The 21,091-nt window shown below is 42.6% G+C and overlaps 2 protein-coding genes across 4 annotated transcripts in view; one reads left to right on the top strand and one right to left on the bottom strand.

Annotated features, from left to right (window-relative positions):
- Positions 1 to 21,091, top strand: part of cep170aa (centrosomal protein 170Aa) — a 350,414-nt gene that overhangs the window by 266,179 nt on the left and 63,144 nt on the right. For 2 of the 3 annotated variants that reach the window (XM_056291286.1, XM_056291284.1), the window contains exon 1: positions 18,359 to 18,512. The exons of the other annotated variant lie outside the window; for it this stretch is intronic. The gene's annotated coding sequence lies outside the window, so the exon portion shown is untranslated. Of the gene's footprint in view, positions 1 to 18,358; positions 18,513 to 21,091 lie in introns of those variants that run through there. 3 annotated transcript variants of the gene reach the window in all.
- Positions 128 to 17,330, bottom strand: rtkn2 (rhotekin 2). Its single transcript, XM_056291292.1, has 12 exons — positions 17,202 to 17,330; positions 6,993 to 7,189; positions 6,408 to 6,466; positions 6,030 to 6,083; positions 5,794 to 5,911; positions 5,187 to 5,387; positions 4,819 to 4,913; positions 3,934 to 4,040; positions 3,512 to 3,643; positions 2,686 to 2,854; positions 1,381 to 1,488; positions 128 to 840 (listed from the first exon to the last, which is right to left on the bottom strand). The coding sequence occupies exons 1-12, from the start codon at positions 17,328 to 17,330 to the stop codon at positions 128 to 130; spliced, it is 2,082 nt and encodes a 693-aa protein (XP_056147267.1).

Below are 21,091 nucleotides of genomic sequence, written 5' to 3'. Positions count from 1 at the left end.
AGCTGCTCATGAATGGACTTTGTAAACTGACAACCGATCTATCGCAAACCTTGATATCAGATGCAGCTGATGAATGTATTTGTGTTAGTGGTATTACATCTAGAGACTCAAACTTTACTACGCTGGATCACCAAGCTTTAGGGTTGATCTTCTCTCTGAAGGACTTCCTCAGTTTGCTCCTTGGCGCTGGGACTGGACCAAGACTGAGGCTAGGACCAAGCCTTTCATGCGCAGGTTGGACTGTTGCCTCAGGGGGTTCGGCGTGCTGGTTCTTGAACTCCATCTCATGGTGGGTGAGCTGAGGCTGACCATGTGGCTGCACATCAAGTTGCCCCAGTGGGGCATTTTTTCGCCTCAGAGGCCCTGCTCCTCCAGCGTTGTTCCTCTGAAGCTGCTGGATAATGGCAGAGAATTTGGCATCCAAAGATGGCCTTCCAGTTTTGGGCTTCATGGCTGGACGCGAAATGAAAGTGCCAGTGTTCTCTTTCTCTTGGTTTAAGAGAGCAGAAGGGCACACAGATACAGGGAGGGGTGGTCTGACTGGCTGACTTGAAGAGGCATAAGGCTGTCTATCACAGGGAGGGGGAGGTGCACGGCGCTTCTTGTTGCCGATGGATACAGAGCTTGTGTTGGGGTTGGGACTTGAACAAGAGATGGAACTTTTGTTTGGAGACACAAAACTCTTTTGGACTACCATTGGATGTGATCCATCGAACAAAGTGGACCAATTAGGTGCCTCCCTCTCCTCCTCCTGACCAATGAGAAATTGGCCGTCTGTCTCCTCAATCTTACTGTGAATGATGTCTGTGATGCTCTCAAACTTGCCTGGAGAATTTATACCTGAGGATTAAAAACAAAATGAAGGAATAGTTGTGAGGATGAAAAATGTCAATATATAGCAAGTCATTTACATAAAAAGCAATAAAAAAAAACATAAAAATTCAACATCTCACGTGAATCCGGTGTAATTACATGTCAGTGTCAGAGTGCATCCCCTTTTGTTTGCTTATGAGCAGCGGAATAATTGGTATAAGGTTAAGCGTGGAGGTAGCATGAATTTGTGAGATTTACTATCAAAACATTGTGGATTACCCATCCAAAATCCACAGTGTAACATATTTGCACACTCCAACAGCCTAATTTGCATGAAAACAAATTCTAATCAGCACCAAATAAATTGGACCCATTGTGCTCAGTTAACAGAGTATAGTCACAATCTCCATATTTTGTTCAAGTAGCTCATTTGGATTTCCACACACTGGATAAACAGCGTCTGTTGTAAAGGGCAGTATGTGACTTCATGCAGTCAGTTAGCAGACTCTCACCATTTTTTCTTAGACAAATTAACCACCATGCACTCATTTCAACCAATCTACTCACTGAGGTCATTGTAAACAGAGTTGGCCTGCTTTGTAAGGAAGAGTGGTGGTTTCCGTGGAGATGCAACTTCGATCTTCATTAGCTGGTCACTGCATTGTAGCCATTGGCCTGGTGATGCACAGGGACAGACATAAAAGATACAATGCAGCTACTAGAACATTCTTTCACTAACAGAACTGTGGCTGGAAAAAAATTCTGGCCACTTAATTTGCTCCAACACACACTTGCATCCTGGGTTCACACTGGGATTGCATGTGGTGTGAAAGTGTCTGGTGCTATAAATCTCTCATGCTACAGAAATCAGTCTTGGATCTTGGGTAGGACACAGCTATCTTCCTCAGCATTGGCAGACCATTTTCCTTGAATCCTATTGATACGAATGGGTCTCAAAGAAATGTCAGTATTTGCATGTACAATGTGTTTTACACATAATGATAAACATGCAACCAATAAAAATGCATATTCATCATCATCTATTCATGTTTTACATAGGAATAGATGATGGCTTTGTGACTCTAGCGGCCAAAAATTCCTTCCAGTTTCACCACACTGTGGTTGCAGAGAGGAGGAGCTGAAGTCATGAAAAATAAGCAACTGCATGTTGTGCAAATACTGGTAGCCATCACATGAGAAAAGGCAACACGTCTGGGTAATCTAGCACAGGGGTTCCCAAACGTTTGCAGTGACCCACCTGTGTAGATACTTTTTGGCACCAAATATTTTGTGCAGTAAAAAAAGCAATTCTCATTAACTGTCAAAAAACAAAATAATTAACAATCCTCTCTATTTCATCAATGCAGTATTCCCTTTTTCAGCCTTCAACAATGGGCTACTAATGATTAGTTGCCCATTGTTGGGCAACTAATAATTGACTTATTTAAAGTCAAGGCCTGGGAACATCTAATATCTTAGTGATATTTTTGAACATAAAAATCACTGCATTGTTTGCATTGACTTATTTAAATTCTGTCTCCAAAAATGTGTTTATTTTGGACATCCAGTGCCCAACTGACCCATAGTTTGAAAACCACTAATAAGCGGTTTGGATAATGGATGGATGGATATAAAAAAGGAACTAATAATACCAAGGACAGGACCAGGTCTAACAACTAAAATGCAGGCATTTGTTGGGTGTGTGTGAAAGGCTCCTTCAAAGAAAAGCAGGAATGAATCGACTTGGGGCTGTGAAAGGAGTGGGGGTTGTCAACAATTCGAGGATTTAAAACCCAGAGAAATACCAGGATATCTGCTCTTGATACACATATCACATGTGTTCTCTCTTTATACGCATTTACGCATACTTACCCTGATCATAAATGTGTTGGTGGAAGGCGTCCATCCAGTCCTCCAGCTCCTCCCTGGTGTCTGTTTTGAAGACAATGGTCTGAGGTCCTGCTGATGAAGGGTTGATGATGGACAGAACGCTGGACTTTCGGCCTGCTGAGTCCTTCTTGATCACACGAATACGCGTATCCTTCAGGGGGGAAAAAATGGTGAAGATGACCTCTACATTATTTGAACCATACCTCTTCATCCATTACAAAAAGCATGCTAATGAAATCCTGCTCAGGAATTTAATAGATCAACATCAACTCAGATTCAAATGAGACTTAATGGGGAGCGTGTGTATTTTGGGCTCTGTAACTATCGTAACACTGTAAAATGTGCTTTTGTGGACGCATGGGGTTCACAAAAATAACAAATGACCTGAGAAATATATAAAAATTAGCTTTAAATAATGACAGCTGCACTGAGACCTTGGACAGATTTTGTACTTAAAAAGAGTGAATTTTGAGACAAAATGGATGAACCCATCATCGAAGTCACTTCCTCTTTTGCAATTTGTTTTTCAGCTCCAAAGTTAGTGTGTCACCCTTTGCCTTTTTGTGGTATTAATTAAATAAAATGAATAATGTGATACAGTGTTTCTTATGATTGATATTAAAGGTTTTATTATGCTGGTTTTATGGCAACACATTTTATTAGTGCTAGTAATGTTTCATCCGTCAGTTCGATGGAAAAAAAAGTCCAACCATAAAACATTAACAGGGGCATGAAAAATGGGGTTTTGAATCATTTGAATTCAAAATTGCACAGTCTTAACAAACGGTTTCTCTCATTTTCTTTTTACCTTATTGATAGGTAAATGAAGTGTGGGCTCCACTTTGGCAGCGATTTCTTCGGGGGTGAAGTAGCAGGACAGGGAGCCCGCACTGAGCACGCAGAACAGATTGCAGCAGCTGTGTAGCCCATCCACGTTTTGCTGAAAGTGCAAACGCATCAAAAGGCAATCGCTAGATGGGTCTCGTGATATAACCCCCTCCCCTCCCATGTGTAATAAAAGACATTAAATGAGGGCAAACAACTGGTCCCTCTGAAGTTTATAAAATTTTCGAAGTGTTTAACATTCGGGGAAGTATACATGTAGGCAAATACATAATTGCTACAACACAATACTGACTACCATTTAACTTGACAGATTTTATCAGCTGATATTTAGTAGTGTATCAGTAAGCGTCGAGGGCTTCCTAACCCTCACGATGGTCAATTTACCTGCTGGCTCAGGTAGCCAGTCATCACGTGCTGGGTCATACAGGCCGGCTGTGCCACCAATCGGCAACAGAGGTTTCCATACAGCGGCAGCCATGAGGACCATTCAGCTGTAAAGGTCAACAGCAACAGTGATAAAAACCTTGCATACCATACCGTAACATAAATCTGTAAAGCAAGAGAAATTCCCCAGATTCACATTTGATATGTTGACCTTGGGCAAACTCTTACCCTGACCCCACTTCTAAGATGAATCTGACTGGATAAATGATACATCAGCCCAAGGACACCATGTCAAATGTTGATCTGAAAGCATCTCTTGCTTACAAAAATCAGGACGTGCATGCTGCGACACCTGCATAATCTAATCATGCTACAATACTAATGCTGTATTTAAGGCTATAAATAATGAGAAAGAATTGTGTGCAGCCTATTGTGGCAGAGGTGACAACTGAGATTCCTTTCAAGGTTTAAACAGCAATGGTGCATGTATTAAGTAACTAAACATTCACATAGGAATGGACAGAACAGGTGTAGAACTGCCTGCCATGTACCTTCAATGGGCATTAGTGCAGCATACCTTGCAAAATGTATGATCTACTTTATTCAAGCCATACAACAATAATAACTGGCAAAAATGGTCTCACTGTGAATTATAGAACTAAACACGATGTCAGATGAGTTACAGCCAAATATTTGATCTGATTAACTCTCAGTAGCACAAAAAAGATGGACATTGTTATCCCTGTCTAGGCATCCACTGACAACTTCAGTTAAAACATTTTGACAATATTCTACTCTTAACACTGTATTTAATAAAACCAAGGGCTGAGATTAATATCTTTGCATTCATTTTTAAAAAAAATATATATCTTTTCTAGCTCTTACCATCTTGGAGGACAATGAGGGAGTGGGACTGGAAGCTGTCTTCAACCTGGGACAGACATAGTGTGGTATAGGCCAGTAAACTGTACTTGGCTCCACTGAGTCAGGAGGAGGAGGAACATGCACACGCACACGCACACGCACACGCACGCACGCACGCACACACGCGCACACACACACACACACACACACACGTCAGTCTAAAGGCAGTTCCATTAAATACAGTGTTCACTACCTGTACATGTTCTTGATGCCCCTAGCTATATATATTTTCCCATAATTCCATAGCCACATTCATTACCAAACTGCACACAATATACAAAAAGATAAGAATTTGTCAATTGTTCTGTTAGCCGTGGCATTCTACATACGAGGGTATTGGGTTTGACTGGAGGAATATGTCAGGGTCCGGAGTGTCCAGCAGAGAGCAGTCTTTCCTGCCGGAGGCCTTGCCAAAGGAGCCGAGCAGCTTCTTAGCAAGCTTTTTTGGTGTGTTGACCAGCGTCAGCTCTTCCTCCATAGCACAGCTCCACAGCTCCACCCTCACTTCAAACTGGGGAACTGCGTCACTGCTGTGAAGGTAGAGAAAACGGAGTTAGGCTGCAAAAGAAGCAAAATATCTGGAGAATACTCAAGAGCTAAATGAAAACAAAGTGTATATTGAACAGTCATCCAACCATCTACTTTTAACACCGCAATTAGTGCCTTGTGCTCCACCCAGAATTTAAATGAGTAACAGGTCCACCAAAACATGGCACATGAGTCACAATACAAAACTAGCCCAAGAGAGCAGGGCACTAACACTGTACCTTTCATGACAACAAAAACTAATATGCAATCCCACATGGCACTGTAAGGGCTTTAGGTGATTATTCTTAGACAACAGTCAGCTCCACATTGCCGTTTGGCATAAATGAATGGGACTATTTTGAAAAAATTTATATATATTTTTTTTCATTTTGCAGGGTAAACACTTACAACACAGTGACTCCCTCAAAGAACACGTCAGTGGCTGATCGGTCCACTACCACCATCTCCGTGTCAAATACCTGTGAGCCAATTCGCATCAGACAGAAGACCGCCACCCGACGAGAACCTGACACAGAGGTCGTGTTAGCAAATAAAATCCACAAAATACTACGGTACGCCACTAAGTGAGAATGCAAGGTGATGAAATTAAAGGTATTAAATGAAGGAAGAAGCCAGACACTCACTGCCTTTGTTGTTGAAGTAGTCTGAATCCTTCCACAGCAACGGAATACGAAGCCCTACAGCCCCAGAGGAGGCGAGGGAAAGTCAGTTGACAAATCATCAACAGCACAAATATTAAAAAAGCTAGATAGCTGCATAAAAAAAATCATTATCTAAGTTTCAATGTTTTTTGTATGGTGTAAAAGTATTTTCCCTTTGTATGGTGTAAAAGTATTTTCTTAACCATGCACTTATCTATTACCCCTGAGAAAAGTAAAGGAATTTGTAATATTTTGTGCTGTCATGCTGCAAGGCTAGGTGTCTGTGTTTTCATATTTGCAAGAAACATTTTCAAACAGAAATGCTCTATGCTAAAAGACTCAGGGACATGGCAGGTATACCAGAAATTCCAACTTTCCCAGTGCAGGGCATGCGGCCTTCTGAAGCAGGATCTGAAAGTCTGGAAGAAAGGTTCAAACTTAGTTTACCTCATACAGTACCAATATTGACCCATGACCCAGCCCCAACCAGTAGGGGCTGGGTCATATTTTTTTGGGGGATAGAAATACCTCAATATCAATGATCAGACAATATTTTTTGGAGATGACTATTGGTGCTTTCAGAAGATATTTGCACACAAGAAAATTCTGAAAAATTATCATGGGTAAAGTAATGTGGATATGATGACTAAGCAGGTAGAGACAGCCATTGTTCATGCTAAAACAGTCTAATTAGGTCAGAAAATTGTATCACATTATAGCAATGAGCCAAGCCTTAAATAATGTTGATACATATAGACTATATAACATACCAGTGGATGTCAGCTTTATAAATTGTAATCATGTGCATATCGGTACTGAACAACAAGCTTCTCCAGTACCTTTACTGAGCCGTTGTACAATTTCAAAACTTGTCAAAACCTGAAAATTACCAAATTCAGGAACCCTGTAACTATCCTTCATGTTAAACTCCATCTTTCCCTTTACCTCTGGGCTGCTCCCATCATATCCTGCTCCTCTTTCTTCCGGAGCTGGCTGAGGTAAGCTTTGATCCTGATGTTGCAAGTCAGCAGGTTTTTGGAGGCACTGAGAACCTGCTCTCTCTTACTGCTGGCGAGCAAAAGCTTGTAGGCGCCGTCACGCATCCGCATCTCAAAGTCCAACTTTTCCTGGATGTTGGTTTCCTTTTGGTTGAGACAATGCAGAACACAGACAGAGAGAGGGGTGTTCAAAATTACTACAACTTGTAACATAAAGTAAAGTGGGCAAACGAACCAAAAACACAACGAAATATAACAGAACCTTTTTTGAGTGTCTTTTATGGTTAAAGGATATTCCATAACACAGGTTGGATGAGACAACACAACGCTACTGAGAAAATGGAATTAGTTCTTTTAACCCCCCCCCCCCTTTCTTCCCAACCGAATTTTGGCCAATTACCCCACTCTTCTGAGTCATCCCGGTCGCTGCTCCACCTCCTCTGCCGATTCGGGGAGGGCTGCAGACTACCACATGCCTCCTCCGATACATGTGGAGTCACCAGCTGCTTCTTTTCACCTGACAGTGAGGGGTTTCATCAGGGGACGTAGCGCTTGGGAGGATCACGCTATCCCCCCCCCCCAGTTCCCCCTCCTCCCTGAACAGGCGCCCCGATCGATCAGAGGAGGCACTAGCGCAGTGACCAGGACACATCCCGCTTCCCAGATACGGCCAATTATGTCTGTAGAGATGCCCGACCAAGCCAGAGGCAACATGGGGATTTGAACCGGCGATCCCCGTGTTGGAAGACAACGGAATAGACCGCCACGCCACCCGGACGCATGGAATTAGTATTTAATGAAATTAGGGTGAAGTTGCCCTTGAATGCTGCTCATGGCTTGACAATGTGCCCACATGGTTATGGTTACACTTGGGGCAGAAAGCCCGTCTCTTATTCAAGAGCAACATTTAATGGTGAAGTGAGACACTATTTGTTTTACAGTCGTTCAGGGAAGTAAATGCACCGATTGGGTTATTTCAGAATGATCAACAAAAGATGATAGCAGGCAAAAGACAAGAAGTATATGATATCATACCGACCGTAGACTTTAGACGGTGCGTTACTTCTATTCCTCCAATAAAAGCAGTAAACATGTGACCATAACTGTGCACAGTATTCTAATATGGCAATTCTGTACAGTGAAAACGTTTCTGGCCTATAAAGAGTGTGATGATGTTCAATATCGTTTGGGATTCAAACCAAGAAACTTGACAAACGTGTTACCAACGTACTGAATCAGACCAGTGTTTCCAGATACCCTCTAAAAATAACTGCCATGCCCAGATGGTTAATAACTAGGCTGTGGGTAGTCTGAACTAATTGGTTCGTATTTATTTTGGGGATGCAGACATCATCGTTCTGTGTTAGACGATATATCCCAGCCACCTGTGGTTTCTTAGAGGTTTGTCGAATGTACAACAAAGTCATATCCTCTGCTATCTAAAGTGTGTCAGTCAGAGGACTTGGGCATCTTTTCATGCTTTTGGCCTACAATAACAATTGTTTGAGCAAAGAGCAAAAAATATTAGGCTATGTGAAATAGGGTTGAATGATACTGAAAAAAATAAAAATCACAAAATCACATCACAATAATTTTGTTTGTGGTGATATGCATTGCTGTATTAAAGGATAAAAATTAGTTGCATAAATCAATATATGCCCAAATTTTCCACTTGTGCAATGTCCAGCTGGGTGAAAACAGCAGCCAGCAGGGGACCCAGGGCCGAGCGGTGGCGGTGGTGGTGGTGTGTGTGTGTGTGTGTGGGGGGGGGGGGCTGCTTCTGCTGCTCAACAATATGAGCTAAAGTTGTCTATTACACATTTTTAAGGCTGTATCCTTTTCTTTCTTTTTTTTACATTTATTATACTGCTCTTTTAACAGCTTTCTCTACGGTATAAACATTAAATTACATCCATCCATTATCCAAACCGCTTATCCTGCTCTCAGGGTCATGGGGATGCTGGAGCCTATCCCAGCAGTCACTGGGCAGCAGGCAGGGAGACACCCTGGACAGGCCGCCAGACCATCACAGGGCCGACACACATGCATTCACACCTAGGGACAATTTAGTACGGCTGATTCACCTGACCTGCATGTCTTTGGACTGTGGGAGAAGACTTGAGCACCTGGAAGAAACCCACGCGGACAGGGGGTGAACATGCAACCCGGGACGACCCCCAAGGTTGGACTACCCCGGGGCTCGAACCCAAGACCTTTAAAATACAATGAGATGGAAAATAAAGCATTTTTCCAAAAAGCATCTGTCCTTTTTCTTTTCAAGTTTTCTTCAGCCTTTAGTCATCTTCCTCATCTACTTCATCATCATCATCATCATCATCCATGGCCAAATCTTTTAGGGCTTAGTTGATCTGACACTTGTTGCTTTGAAGTTTGTTTGTTTTTTTTTAACTTGGATTCCTCCCTCCTCATGATGTCCCCTGAGACACATTGACTTGAACCCCAATACTGACTTTTGTTTGGAGATTGGTTTGCAGGAAGTCTGTTCCACCAATTTTTAGAATTTTCATAGATTAGGCTAAATTATAGACTATACAGTGCATGGATGATTCCCAGTGCATTTCCAAATGGTTCACAACTGAATCACAAGCATTCATGGTTAGAAAGCCCGTTTTGTCAATCAAATGTATATCAAACCGTGGAGTGCTATACCTCGTTTTGTTCAGAAAAAGGAGGAATTTCCAGTCAATATGAGCTCACAAGCAAGCAGACATATCTGACAGCATGACAGGTAAAATAAAAATATCCGAATCAGAATCGTCTTTATTGGCCAAGTATGGTTGCACACACAAGGAATTTGACTCTGGTTTAGTGGCTCTCAATGTAGTACTTACACAGAATAACAGCACAACAATCTTCAGGAATATATACAAGGAATGACTGTATACAGGTGAGACAGTTTCTCTGAACTGTAAACAGGATATAAATAATGTAAAGTTAAGAGTGCAAGGAGCACTGAGATAAATATTACACGGTAAGAAAATACATCACTTTATATCCAAATAGTAGGTGGATTTTTTTAAGTACACTTACTACTGTATAGCCTGTTCAGCTATACCGTAGTAAGTGAAATATATTGCACTTTTGTATTTTAGACTGAAATAGATATATATGATTTTTATGTACAGTGGGTATTTTAGTGTTCCAGGATTCTTGTACAGTGCCACAGTGAGTGTGACAGCTAGGGGGAAAAACTGTCCCTGTCTTTGGTGGCTTTTGTGTACAGTGTTTTGTAATGCCTACCAGAAGGGAGAAGTTGGAACAGGTTGTGTCCGGGGTGTGAGGGGTCTGCAATGATTTTCCCTGCCTGTTTCCTGACTCTGGGGGTGTACAGGTCCGGATGGTGGGCAGATCGGCACAGATTATCTTTTCTGCAGAACTGACTGTCAGTTGTAGTCTATTCTTGTCCTGTTTGGTGACCAATCCAAACCAGACAGTGATGGAAGTGCAGAGAACAGACTCAATGACTGCAGTGTAAAACTGGATCAGAAGCTCCTGAGGCAGGTTGTATTTCCTGAGCGGGCGCAGGAAGTGCATCTTCTTCTGGAACTGTTTAATGATTGTGTTGATGTTGGACTCCCACTTCAGGTCCTGGAAGACTGTAGAACTCAGACACTGAAAGAAATCCACAACTGACACAGTGCTGTTGAGTATGGTGGGGGGAGGGCAGTGATGGGGGGGCACCTCCTGAAATCCACTGTCATCTGTTTTGAGTGTGTTCAGCTCCAGGTTGTTGTGACCACACCACAGGGCCAGCTGTTTGACCTCCCGTCTGTATGTAGATTCATCTCCGTCTCGGATGAGGCCGATGACTGTCGTGTTGTCCGCAAAGAGAGGGGTCTCCTGAGGTGCAGTCGTTGGGGTAGAGGGAAAAGGGCAGTGGGGTGAGCACACATCTCTGAGGGGCGCCAGTACTGACTGTCCTGGTGCTGGATGTGATTTTCTCTAGCCTCAACTGCTGCTTCCTGCCTGTCAGGAAGTTTGTAATCCACTGACAGGTAGAGGGGGGCACAGTGAGCTGGGTGAGTTTGGTTAGTAGGACTTCTGGGATGATGGTGTTGAGCTGAGGTCCACGAACAGAATCCTTGCGTACATCCTTGGGGAGTCAAGAAGTTGCAGGATGTAGTGCAGTCCCATGTTGACTGCATCATCCATTGACCTGTTTGCCTGAAAGGCAAACTGCAGGGGTCCAGCAAGGGGCCTGTGATGTCCTTCAGGTGGGTCAACACCAGTCTCTTGAAGGACTTCATGACTACAGACATCAAGGCAATGGGCCTGTAGTCGTTCAGTCCAGTGATGGAAGATTTCTTGGGGACCGGGATGATAGTGGAGCATTTGAAGCAGGAGGGGTCTTCACACAGCTCCAGTGATCTGTTGAAGATCTGTGTAACGATGGGGGCCAGCTGGTCTGCACAGACTTTCAGACAGGGGGGTCACAGAATGCCCAGGCCTGGTGCCTTCCTGATCTTCTGTCTCTAGAAGAGCTGAAACACATTCTCTCCACAGACCGTCAGTGCCAGTGGGGAGTCAGGGAGGAGAGGATGGATGATGGCAGGGGATGCAGTTGGTTGTGTAATGTCTGAGTTGGAGCGGGTGAGGGGTAAGAAAGTGGCCTGATCAAACCTGCAGTAAAACACATTCAAGTCATCAGCTAGTTGAAGGTTCTCTACAGTGTGGGGGGAGGGTTTCCTGTAGTTGATGATGTCCTGCAGGCGTTTCCACATGCAGGATCGTTAGCTGAAAACCTGTTTTTCAGCTTTTCAGCGTAGCCCTTTTTGGCTACTCTGATCTCCTTTGTTAGTGTGTTCCTGGCCTGGTTGTACAGGATCCTGTCTCCACTCCTGTAGGCCCCCTCCTTGGCCTGACCAAGCTGCCTGAGTTTTTCTATGAACCAGGGCTTATTGAAGGTGCAGAAAGTTTTGGTGGGCACACACACGTCCTCACAGAAGCTGATGTAAGATGTCACAGTGTCAGTAAGTTTGTCCTGGTCTGTAGATGCTGCCTCAAAAACACTCCAGTCAGTGCAGTCAAAGCAGGGATTAAGCTCCAATTTTGACTTGTTTGTTCATCTCAAAAATACATGGGCTTTGCAGATTTGGGAGGCTTCAGTGGCAGGACTGATGTTAAAAGCAATATGGAATAGAAGGGCAAGGCAACCGAGTTCTAAAACAACACTCCACATCAATAAATAAGAGGGATACAATCAGCATGAAAAGAGGGTTACAATAATAAAAAGCCATGTGTCTATTTTGTTTGCCAGAAAGAAGGAGAAGACCATTTGGACTTAAGTTGGTAAACCCTGCAAATTTCTGGCTTCATTACTTTTCCTGCTTGCTCCATACAAACAAGCAGTGAGTGACAGTTTAGTTTTTGCTTTCATGTAGGCTCTGCTCAATTGGATGAAAGGCACCATACATACATATATATACACATATATACACACACACACACACACACACACACACACACACACACACACATATATATATATACACACACACACACACACACACACACATATATAAATCAAACTTTGTTTACAGAAACACTCAACAGTAGGGAAAGTGCTCAACAAATAAGGAGCAAAATAATCCAGTCTTGTACTGTCTCATAAAGAATTTACTTGACTCACTGGATTGTATATATATAGATAGATAGATAGATAGATAGATAGATAGATAGATAGATAGATAGATAGATAGATAGATAGATAGATAGATAGATAGATAGATAGATAGATAGATAGATAGATAGATAGATAGATAGATAGATAGATAGATAGATAGATAGATAGATAGATAGATAGATAGATAGATAGATAGATAGATAGATAGATAGATAGATAGATGTAGGAAATGTTTTTTAATACATAGCAGTACAGGCTTGTTGGCGCACTTGTTGGCAGCTGATGAGTGCACGATGCAAGCTTGTACTGCTATATATTAAAGTTTTTTTCCTACATCTATCTTAATATTCCATTCCTCATTTGTTGAGAATTTTTATCAACACCATTGACAGCTTCCTACATCTATCTTTATATATATATATAAACTTAGCACAAAAAGTAAGGAAATTTGTGTTTGGTAGATTATATCTTTGTTGTAACAATGCTTCTTGGCAATAAATCTTATATCAGGCACCTGATTGTCAGCACCTGGGGTACCAGACGCTCAAAACAAGAGTCAATAGCAACAGTAAAATAAGCTGTTTGGCATTGGCAGAGAAGGTTTGGCAAATTTTTCATGGGCGCAACCCACATACTCAGCTCTGCTGCTCATCCCACAAATGCATGTTCCTTACAAATGTGGCACCATTTAAAAGGGAACTAAACAGGCTTTCCAACGGTATAAGATTTATTGCCAAGAAGCATTGTTACAACAAAGAAATAATCTACCAAACACAAATTTCCTTACTTTTTGTGCTAAGTATATATAAAATCCAGTGAGTCAAGTTAATTCTTTATGAGACAGTACAAGCTTGTTTCATGCCATAAGCAATTATCAGCTGTCCATATATATACTGACAGCTGATGAGTGCATTGAGCATGAAACAAGCTTGTTCTGCCATTTAACAACTTTGAGCTATAAAAAATATATCTTTGCTCCTGAATTGTTGAGCTATTTTTTCTACATCGAAGTTTTCATTGCAACATCCTGTGGGCACATATACGTATATATAGTATATAGTATATATATACACATACATACACACATACACACACACATATAGTGTATATATATAGTATATAGTGTGTATATATAGTGTGTATATATACATAGTATATAGTATATATATAGTATATATATACATACGTATATATAGTATATAGTGTGTGTGTGTGTGTGTATAGATAGATAGATAGATAGATAGATAGATAGATAGATAGATAGATAGATAGATAGATAGATAGATAGATAGATAGATAGTATATATACTATATATATAGGGCAAGAAGCAATTTGCTATGGGGGAAAAAAAACCCAGCAAGAAAGTAGTCAGCGTGAAATGTTTTAATGTCCGGTCATCCAGCCAATAGCCGGGGCTTATGGAAAACTCTGTATATGCAGCTTTTATACAACGATCAGCCAAAACATTAAAACTACATACCTAATATTCTGTAGGTACCCCTCGTGCCACCAAAACAGCTCTGATCCGTCAAGGCATGGACTCCACAAGACCTCTGAAGGTGTACTCTGGTATTTGGCACCAAGATGTTAGCAGCAGATTCTTTAAGTCCTGTAAGTTGCGAGGTGGGACTGCCATGGATCAGGCTTGTTTTTCCAGCACATCCCACAGATGCTTGATCAGATTGAGATCTGGAGAATTTGGAGGCCAGGGCATTACCTTGAACTCTTTGTCATGTTCTTCAAACCATTCCTGAGCAATTTTTGCTCTGTGGCAGGGCACATTATCCTGCTGAAAGAAGCTACTGCCCTCAGGGAATACCATTGCCATGAAGGGGTGTACTTGGTCTGCAACAACGTTTAGGTAGGTGGCATGTGTCAATGTAACATCCACATGAATGCCAGGACCCAAGGTTTCCCAGCAGAACATTGCCCAGAGCATCAAACTGCCTTTACCGGCTTGTCTTCTTCCCATAGTGCATCCTGTTGCCATCTCTTCCCAGGTAAATGACGCACACGCATACACACCCAGCCGTCCACATGATGTACAAGAAAATGTGATTTATCAGACCAGGCCACCATCTTCCATTGCTTCATGGTCCAGTTCTGATGCTCACATGCCCATTGTAGGTGCTTTTGGCAGTGGACAGGGGTCATCATGGGCACTCTGTCCAGTCTGCGGCTACACAGCACCATACGCAGAAAGCTCTGCAATGCAGTGTGTTCTGACACCTGTCTATCATAGCCAGCATTATTTTTTTCAGCAATTTCAGCTACAGTAGCTCTTCTGTGGGATTGGACCAGACGGGCTAGCCTTTCCTCTCCACGCACATCAATGAGCCTTGGGTGCCTATGACCCTGTCGCTGGTTCACCAGTTCTCCTTCCTTGGACCACTTTTGGTAGGTACTGACCACTGTATACCGGGAACATCCCACAAGACCTGCTATTTTGGAGATGCTCTGACCCAGTCGTCTTGCCATCACAATTTGGCCCTTGTCAAAGTCGCTCAGATCCTTACACTTGCCCATTTTTCCTGCTTCCAACACATCAACAACTGACTGTTCTGTAATATATCCCACCCCTTAACAGTTGTCATTGTAACGAGACAATCAATGTTATTCACTTGCTTGTCGGCGGTTTTAATGTTTGGCTGGTCGGTGTATTTCTTAGCTGTCTGAAGGCAAGCCAATGGGAGGGGTCCCCAGAATGTCTATTTAGGGGCCACACTTTATTTCTTAATGGAAACAGATTTGATAGTTCAGAGGTGAACCAGGGGCTAGACCTATCTTTTATTCTTAATTTCTTGAACAGTGTATGTTTATTCACAAATGAATTGAAAATATTTGAAACATTATCTAACTCTAATTCGACATCTGGGATTTCTATTGTATGAGAAAGGTTGATATGTTGGAGATCATATAAAAAGGCTTGTTCATTAAAATTTTTAATGTTTCTCTTGACAGCATCAGAGTTTTGGATTTGGGCAATCAAGCATCTCCGATATATACTATTGGGCAATGATCACTTATATCTAACGGAAATATACGAATAAGTATATGATGCAGAGGACAGGAAGAGATGGAAACGTTTGATCCGCTGTGGCGACCCCTAACGGGAACAGCCGAAAGAGGAAAAAAATATTGTCTTGGGATAGACACACTAACTAACTTGGATGCTTCGATATTATTTCTGACATAGATTGGTACAACTCCGCCTTTAGTAAGCCTACCACATCTAAATAAATTTTAGCCATTTAAATTAATATCATCACCCATTAACTTTTTTGAACCAAGTTTCTGAGAGGACTAACATGTCAGGATTGTTGTTAAAAATACAAATGCTAATGTAATCCGTCTTTTTCAAAATGCTACGAATGTTATCCAAAGGAACTGAATCAAGTCCAGTTGCACTTGATTCAATTCCTTTGGATAACTATGACTTGGATGAATGAGAGCATTCACAGACATGCTACGAATGTTGATGTGCATCAGCCCAAGTCCCTTACTCTTCTTGAAATCTACAGCTGAGTTCAGGCAAAGGGGTGGTTTCTCTGATATAGCAGGCTCTAGAATTTGCAAGTGCATTGATGGGGGTGAGATTACTGATACAGACATCAGATGGTCTTTAACTTTCAAAGGTCCTTTTGCAATGAACATAGTACTAGAGATTATTAGGATGATTTTACAAGAAGAAATAACGCAGTTGTCCACGAAGTCATTAAATCGGACAGAATTAAATCATTTGGATAGTCATTTAAAAAGGGACTTTGCTAGATTTCGTTTTCTGTCAAGCAGCAAGAATTTTTCTTTAACATGAGCGATGGGCCCAATTTGCTTTACATTGCAGCCTTTGCAATGTAATCATTACATAATGTGATATTGATTCTGAAACCACATATTGGTCAGCTCTATTGTAAAAGCAACATCCAGAAAGCACGTCTCAAGTTCAATTTGGGGGCACGATAGAAAGGAATCTTCCCTGGAGTGTGTGTGAGAGAGAGAGCCCAGAGAGTGAGTCACTTTCTGGGCTCTCTCTGAATGAACTGATTCAACTTTTAGTTGAATCAGTTCATTCTGGACTGATTCAACTTTTAGTTTAGTGGGAGAAACGTTCCATCACTCATCTAAGTGGCACAAATGTTGAATGACGAAACGTTTTTCCCACAAAACTTTGTGTCCAGATGAACTGATTCCATTTCTGGGATTTCCTTTCCTTACCTGGATTATTGAGCATCCATCAAGACATTGTCACAGAGAGAGCAAGAGATAGCGATCGAGAGGGGGGGGGGGTAGGAAAACCTATGAAGAATATCTATTCTTTGAGCAAAACCAGCATCGTGTAATCGTCTATTAACGTTTATTGGCAGGTAACAACGCATAAGCAAGTTAGCAGTAGCCTGAGAAAACAATCGCAGCACAGATTGCACTTGGCCCGCCCATCGTAACCGTCATCGCGCAAGTGTCGACAACAAAACAGATAAGACATCCGTATATATGTAAACCTTTTTCTATACCTCTGTGTGCAGAAATACGGTGCTCTGTCGTATCTTCTTCCTTTTAACCTCCATTGCCAGGGCAGAACACGACGACGCCGTCGACTTCGAATTTCGCCCGGTAGTTTGAAAGTTGCGCGGATCGTCCATATTTTGCCATTCGCGGAGAACGGACCCAGGAGCTACGTCATCACGCTCCGCTCACGTCGCCTCTTCTCCCTACGTGGCTGTTTGAATGTAATTCCCGGTGTCCGCTGTGAGCGGAGCTTCTATGGATATGGCTCACTCCAAACACTGGAGATCCGCCTTTTCAGTTTTCCTGCTAAATTAGAACGAGCGCGCCTAATTTTGACAAGGGCGTCTCATTTAAAATAATAATAATAGGCACTACCTTTGTGAATTTTTTTCCGTAATCCAAAAATATTCAGAAGCGATTGCTTTTCATCAGCCAGTACACTTGATTGTTAATACTCGAAACCCCATGGTCAACAACGAGAAAAGTATTAAATACTACTATGTCATTTTCCCTTTTGGAAAAATATGGTGTGTCCCCCAAGTCTCACCCATCTATGATGAATCCAATAATGACGCAAACAGACGCGCTCCCTGGGCCTCAATACTATTGAGTAATATATGTAACTTTCAATTAATGAGTTATTGTAATCATGAATAAATTATTCCCATATTATTCAATCCCGGGTGCACTATTTATCATCGTCCAACGTGAACCACATTTGAATTATGATTCCCCCCCCCCTTTCTCTTGCCTAGATGTACAGTTAAAAGCCATTTAAGATGAAATTATGCTTAAATGTAAACAAACGTAACCTCACAATATGTATTTCAACCTCCAGGCAGAAAACACGTAAACTGCCAGTGTATGCAGTGTAACTGAATGGTCTCATGTTTCCCTCGTTGCATTATAACCGTTTTAAATACACTTCTGTTGCCACAGTTCATCCGTTCCCAAGCATCTTATCTCACTCGGGCTGCGCATTGCACCGCGCTCGGCAAATGCAACACTGCAGTCTGGTAAAAGCTGCGCAGTGCCAACGAAATGGAAGCCCCGGAACGTGGCCAGTGAGTCCAGGAAACCCGCCCACCGGGTTCTGTGCTGGGCTTCTTTCTGGTCGAGTTGGACGTGTAGACGCAGGCGTTGCTGAGGATGTGAGTCTAGCCTCCGCTATTCGCAAGGAGTAACGTTATTGCTGAGGGGAGAGGGCCGACGTGCACAGCTTCGGGGGCTGAGCGCCCACAGACCGCACACTGCCACTGGATACAGCCTGGAAGGGGAACTGTCGGCTCAAACAGCAAGAAAGCCGCAAAGTAAAGGTAAGTGAGAAATATATGTTGACTAAAAAATATCCCTCGGCAAAACGTGTAGTAGAGCCAGACGTCGGCGTACGGTCTCGTACGCTCACTGGGTTCCCAGCAAAAGGTGGCGTTAGTAGCTTCCTCCCATTATGCGCCTCCTGCAAATTCACTGTTATGGGGGTATGTTGCCGATACAAGACATTATTTCATGCGATAACCCTTAAAGGTGACTCGACAGATTTCGGAGCCTCTCGCGTTACCGACGGAAACGATGGGTTTAAAGTGGGTGGTTTGAAACGACAGATTTGCCCAGGTCTAGGAAAACACATGCTAGGCAGTGTAAAGGATAAGCGGACTGAGCGCAGAGTCCCATTGGCTACAGAGGCAGAACAAGCTGCCGCACACTATTGTCAATAGCAGCGTGATTAGCCTGCTCCGCCTTTGTACAGACAGAGCCTCGTCACTTTTGTCACATCTGCTTAAACACTCGGCACATTCGCCCACTTGGTGAAGGATGCTGTTGTCTGGCTGATCCTTTAGTTATTTGGCATTACTGGATTTGTTTTCGTTAATCGTAGCAACTCCCAATCGAGCCACACCGAGGCTGTGTGGACAGGATGCACATCAAGAGAAGCCGGTCGTGGCACGATCTGCGCTTATCTCATTTTCAAACAATGTGGCATCGAAGTCAAATCTTTTACTTCATTTATGTGGTGTTGTTGTTTTGTTGTTGTTGTTGTTGTTGTTGTTTTTCCCGAGTGGTGTGTGAGGAGGGTTTCGCTACATCGTGCCCCCCCCCCCCCTACGCCGAGACCCCCGTACTCTGAGTAAGGGCTTTGTTATCATGGGGCAGATGAGGCTGGCCTACATTGCATCCGCTCTCTTTGTGTGGACTTGTATTCTTTCTTTTCTTGCTATCACCATCATCATCATCACACGTCCAAACTTCGAGAAGTGACCGAAGACGCACTTAAAATGCCACCTAATGGTTTGCCTTCGACATCAATGTGTCAAGTCCTCATGAATAGAAGTCCCGTTCAAAACGACCTCATTTGCATGTTTCTCTCAAATGAATGGAGACTAGGTGAGACAATGGCACATGCAGAATTCACACATTTGCAGCGACTTGGCTGTCATGTTCTTATAATTTGCTCTTATAATTTGCCTGTAGTGATCAAGTATTACATTGTTATTAACTCAGTCCACATTAGTGCAGTAACGGAAAAAAATGTGAGAAATTGCCAACAAGTTACACATCTGAGTACAAAACACTCTGAATAGGGATGTCCAGTCTCGACAGGACCGGTTCAAATGTACATCTGTATAAACATACAACAGATGTACGTATACATTTAAGTATGTAAGTAAGTAGTGAACGCCACCTTGTTTGTTTCATTCAGTTTGCATGTGAAGATGCCCAAATTACCCATAAAAAAGGGCAGTAGACACTATCTCTGGGTCTTATTCTAGGAGGCGGTAACACAGAAGTTTGTTCAAGTGAATAGTGTAGGACTCCTTGTTGAGGCTGTACTCTGTTAGTCTCCTCCTTCTCCTTCAGCTGTAAGAATTCAAAGTTTTTGGGTTTGAGCCATAGAATGCGCAGATAATATCATCCAGCCCAGCCCTCTTTTCTCTTTCTCTCACTCCCTCTGTCTTTTTCCTCTCTCTCTCTCTCTCTCTCTCTCTCTCTCTCTCTCTCTCTCTCTCTCTCTCTCTCTCTCTCTCTCTCTCTCTCTCTCTCTCTCTCTCTCTCTCTCTCTCTCTCTCTCTCTCTCTCTCTCTCTCTCTCTCTGTAGCTGCCGACTGGCAGGATCCACAGGCAGTTGCATTTTTAAAAACTGTGTCAGTGTCACGGGACGGTTGGGGCAGTCTTGGAGAGCCAAGTGCAGAGCAGCGGTATCCCTGCTGGCCTACACCCCAGTCTACTTCCATTAGACTCCATGCACGTGGAACTTCCGCCCCTGCCGCTGTTACAGGACAGATTATAACTTTATCAGGGCGAGCTCAAAAATCTCAAACCCACACTACAGCCTACCAGTGTCGGTCAGTACTGAAAATATCATCAAGAGGACCACACGCTGTGGGATAGTGCTGAGCGATATGGCCAATACGCGATATATCATGACATCTGCTTACTTATGCAAAAGATACCATGTTTAAGAATCCCACTGGGGTTCATCCTGTTGAACCGTTTGGTAAGATTTAAGTGTAATATCAAACCAAAACCAGTTTTCAAATAATGCTCCTTCAAATATTTCAGATCTCATTTTGTGAGAAATCTTAGCCAAAAGATTCCATTATCATAAACTTGGTCAGCAAAATTGTTTATCAAGATATGACAACATCCAGAGTTTCCTCCTGATGCAATACCATCGAAAGACTCGAAACCACAACATTGAATTATTCTCCAGCCCTGCTGTGGGATGCATGTCAAATCCATCTGTTTTCTCTTCCTCTGCCTACGAGTGACCTGAATCCAGTAGCCACATAGCACAGCTAGCATATATAGTAACGCTTCCTTCAATAACAACAGCCTACTTTTTTCCTCTATCCTTCTGGCTGAGGTCGAGGACTTTGTTGACCAATATGTCTGTGGC

This window comes from Lampris incognitus, chromosome 13 (genome assembly GCF_029633865.1).
Source record: "Lampris incognitus isolate fLamInc1 chromosome 13, fLamInc1.hap2, whole genome shotgun sequence".
NCBI classification, from domain to species: domain Eukaryota; kingdom Metazoa; phylum Chordata; class Actinopteri; order Lampriformes; family Lampridae; genus Lampris; species Lampris incognitus.
The sequence above is the reverse complement of the archived record's forward strand: the minus strand, read 5'-3'. Positions and strand labels throughout refer to the sequence as shown.

What these genes read in the sequence shown, in the direction of transcription:
- rtkn2 (XM_056291292.1), bottom strand. Translation starts at nt 17,330, where the DNA reads ATGGACGATCCGCGCAACTTTCAAACTACCGGGCGAAATTCGAAGTCG. An exon ending in ATGATGGGAGCAGCCCAGAG is followed by an intron (nt 6,467 to 6,992) that starts GTAAAGGGAAAG and finishes CCTTTCTTCCAG; the next exon opens with ACTTTCAGATCCTGCTTCAG. An exon ending in CCTCATTGTCCTCCAAGATG is followed by an intron (nt 4,041 to 4,818) that starts GTAAGAGCTAGA and finishes TGACCTTTACAG; the next exon opens with CTGAATGGTCCTCATGGCTG.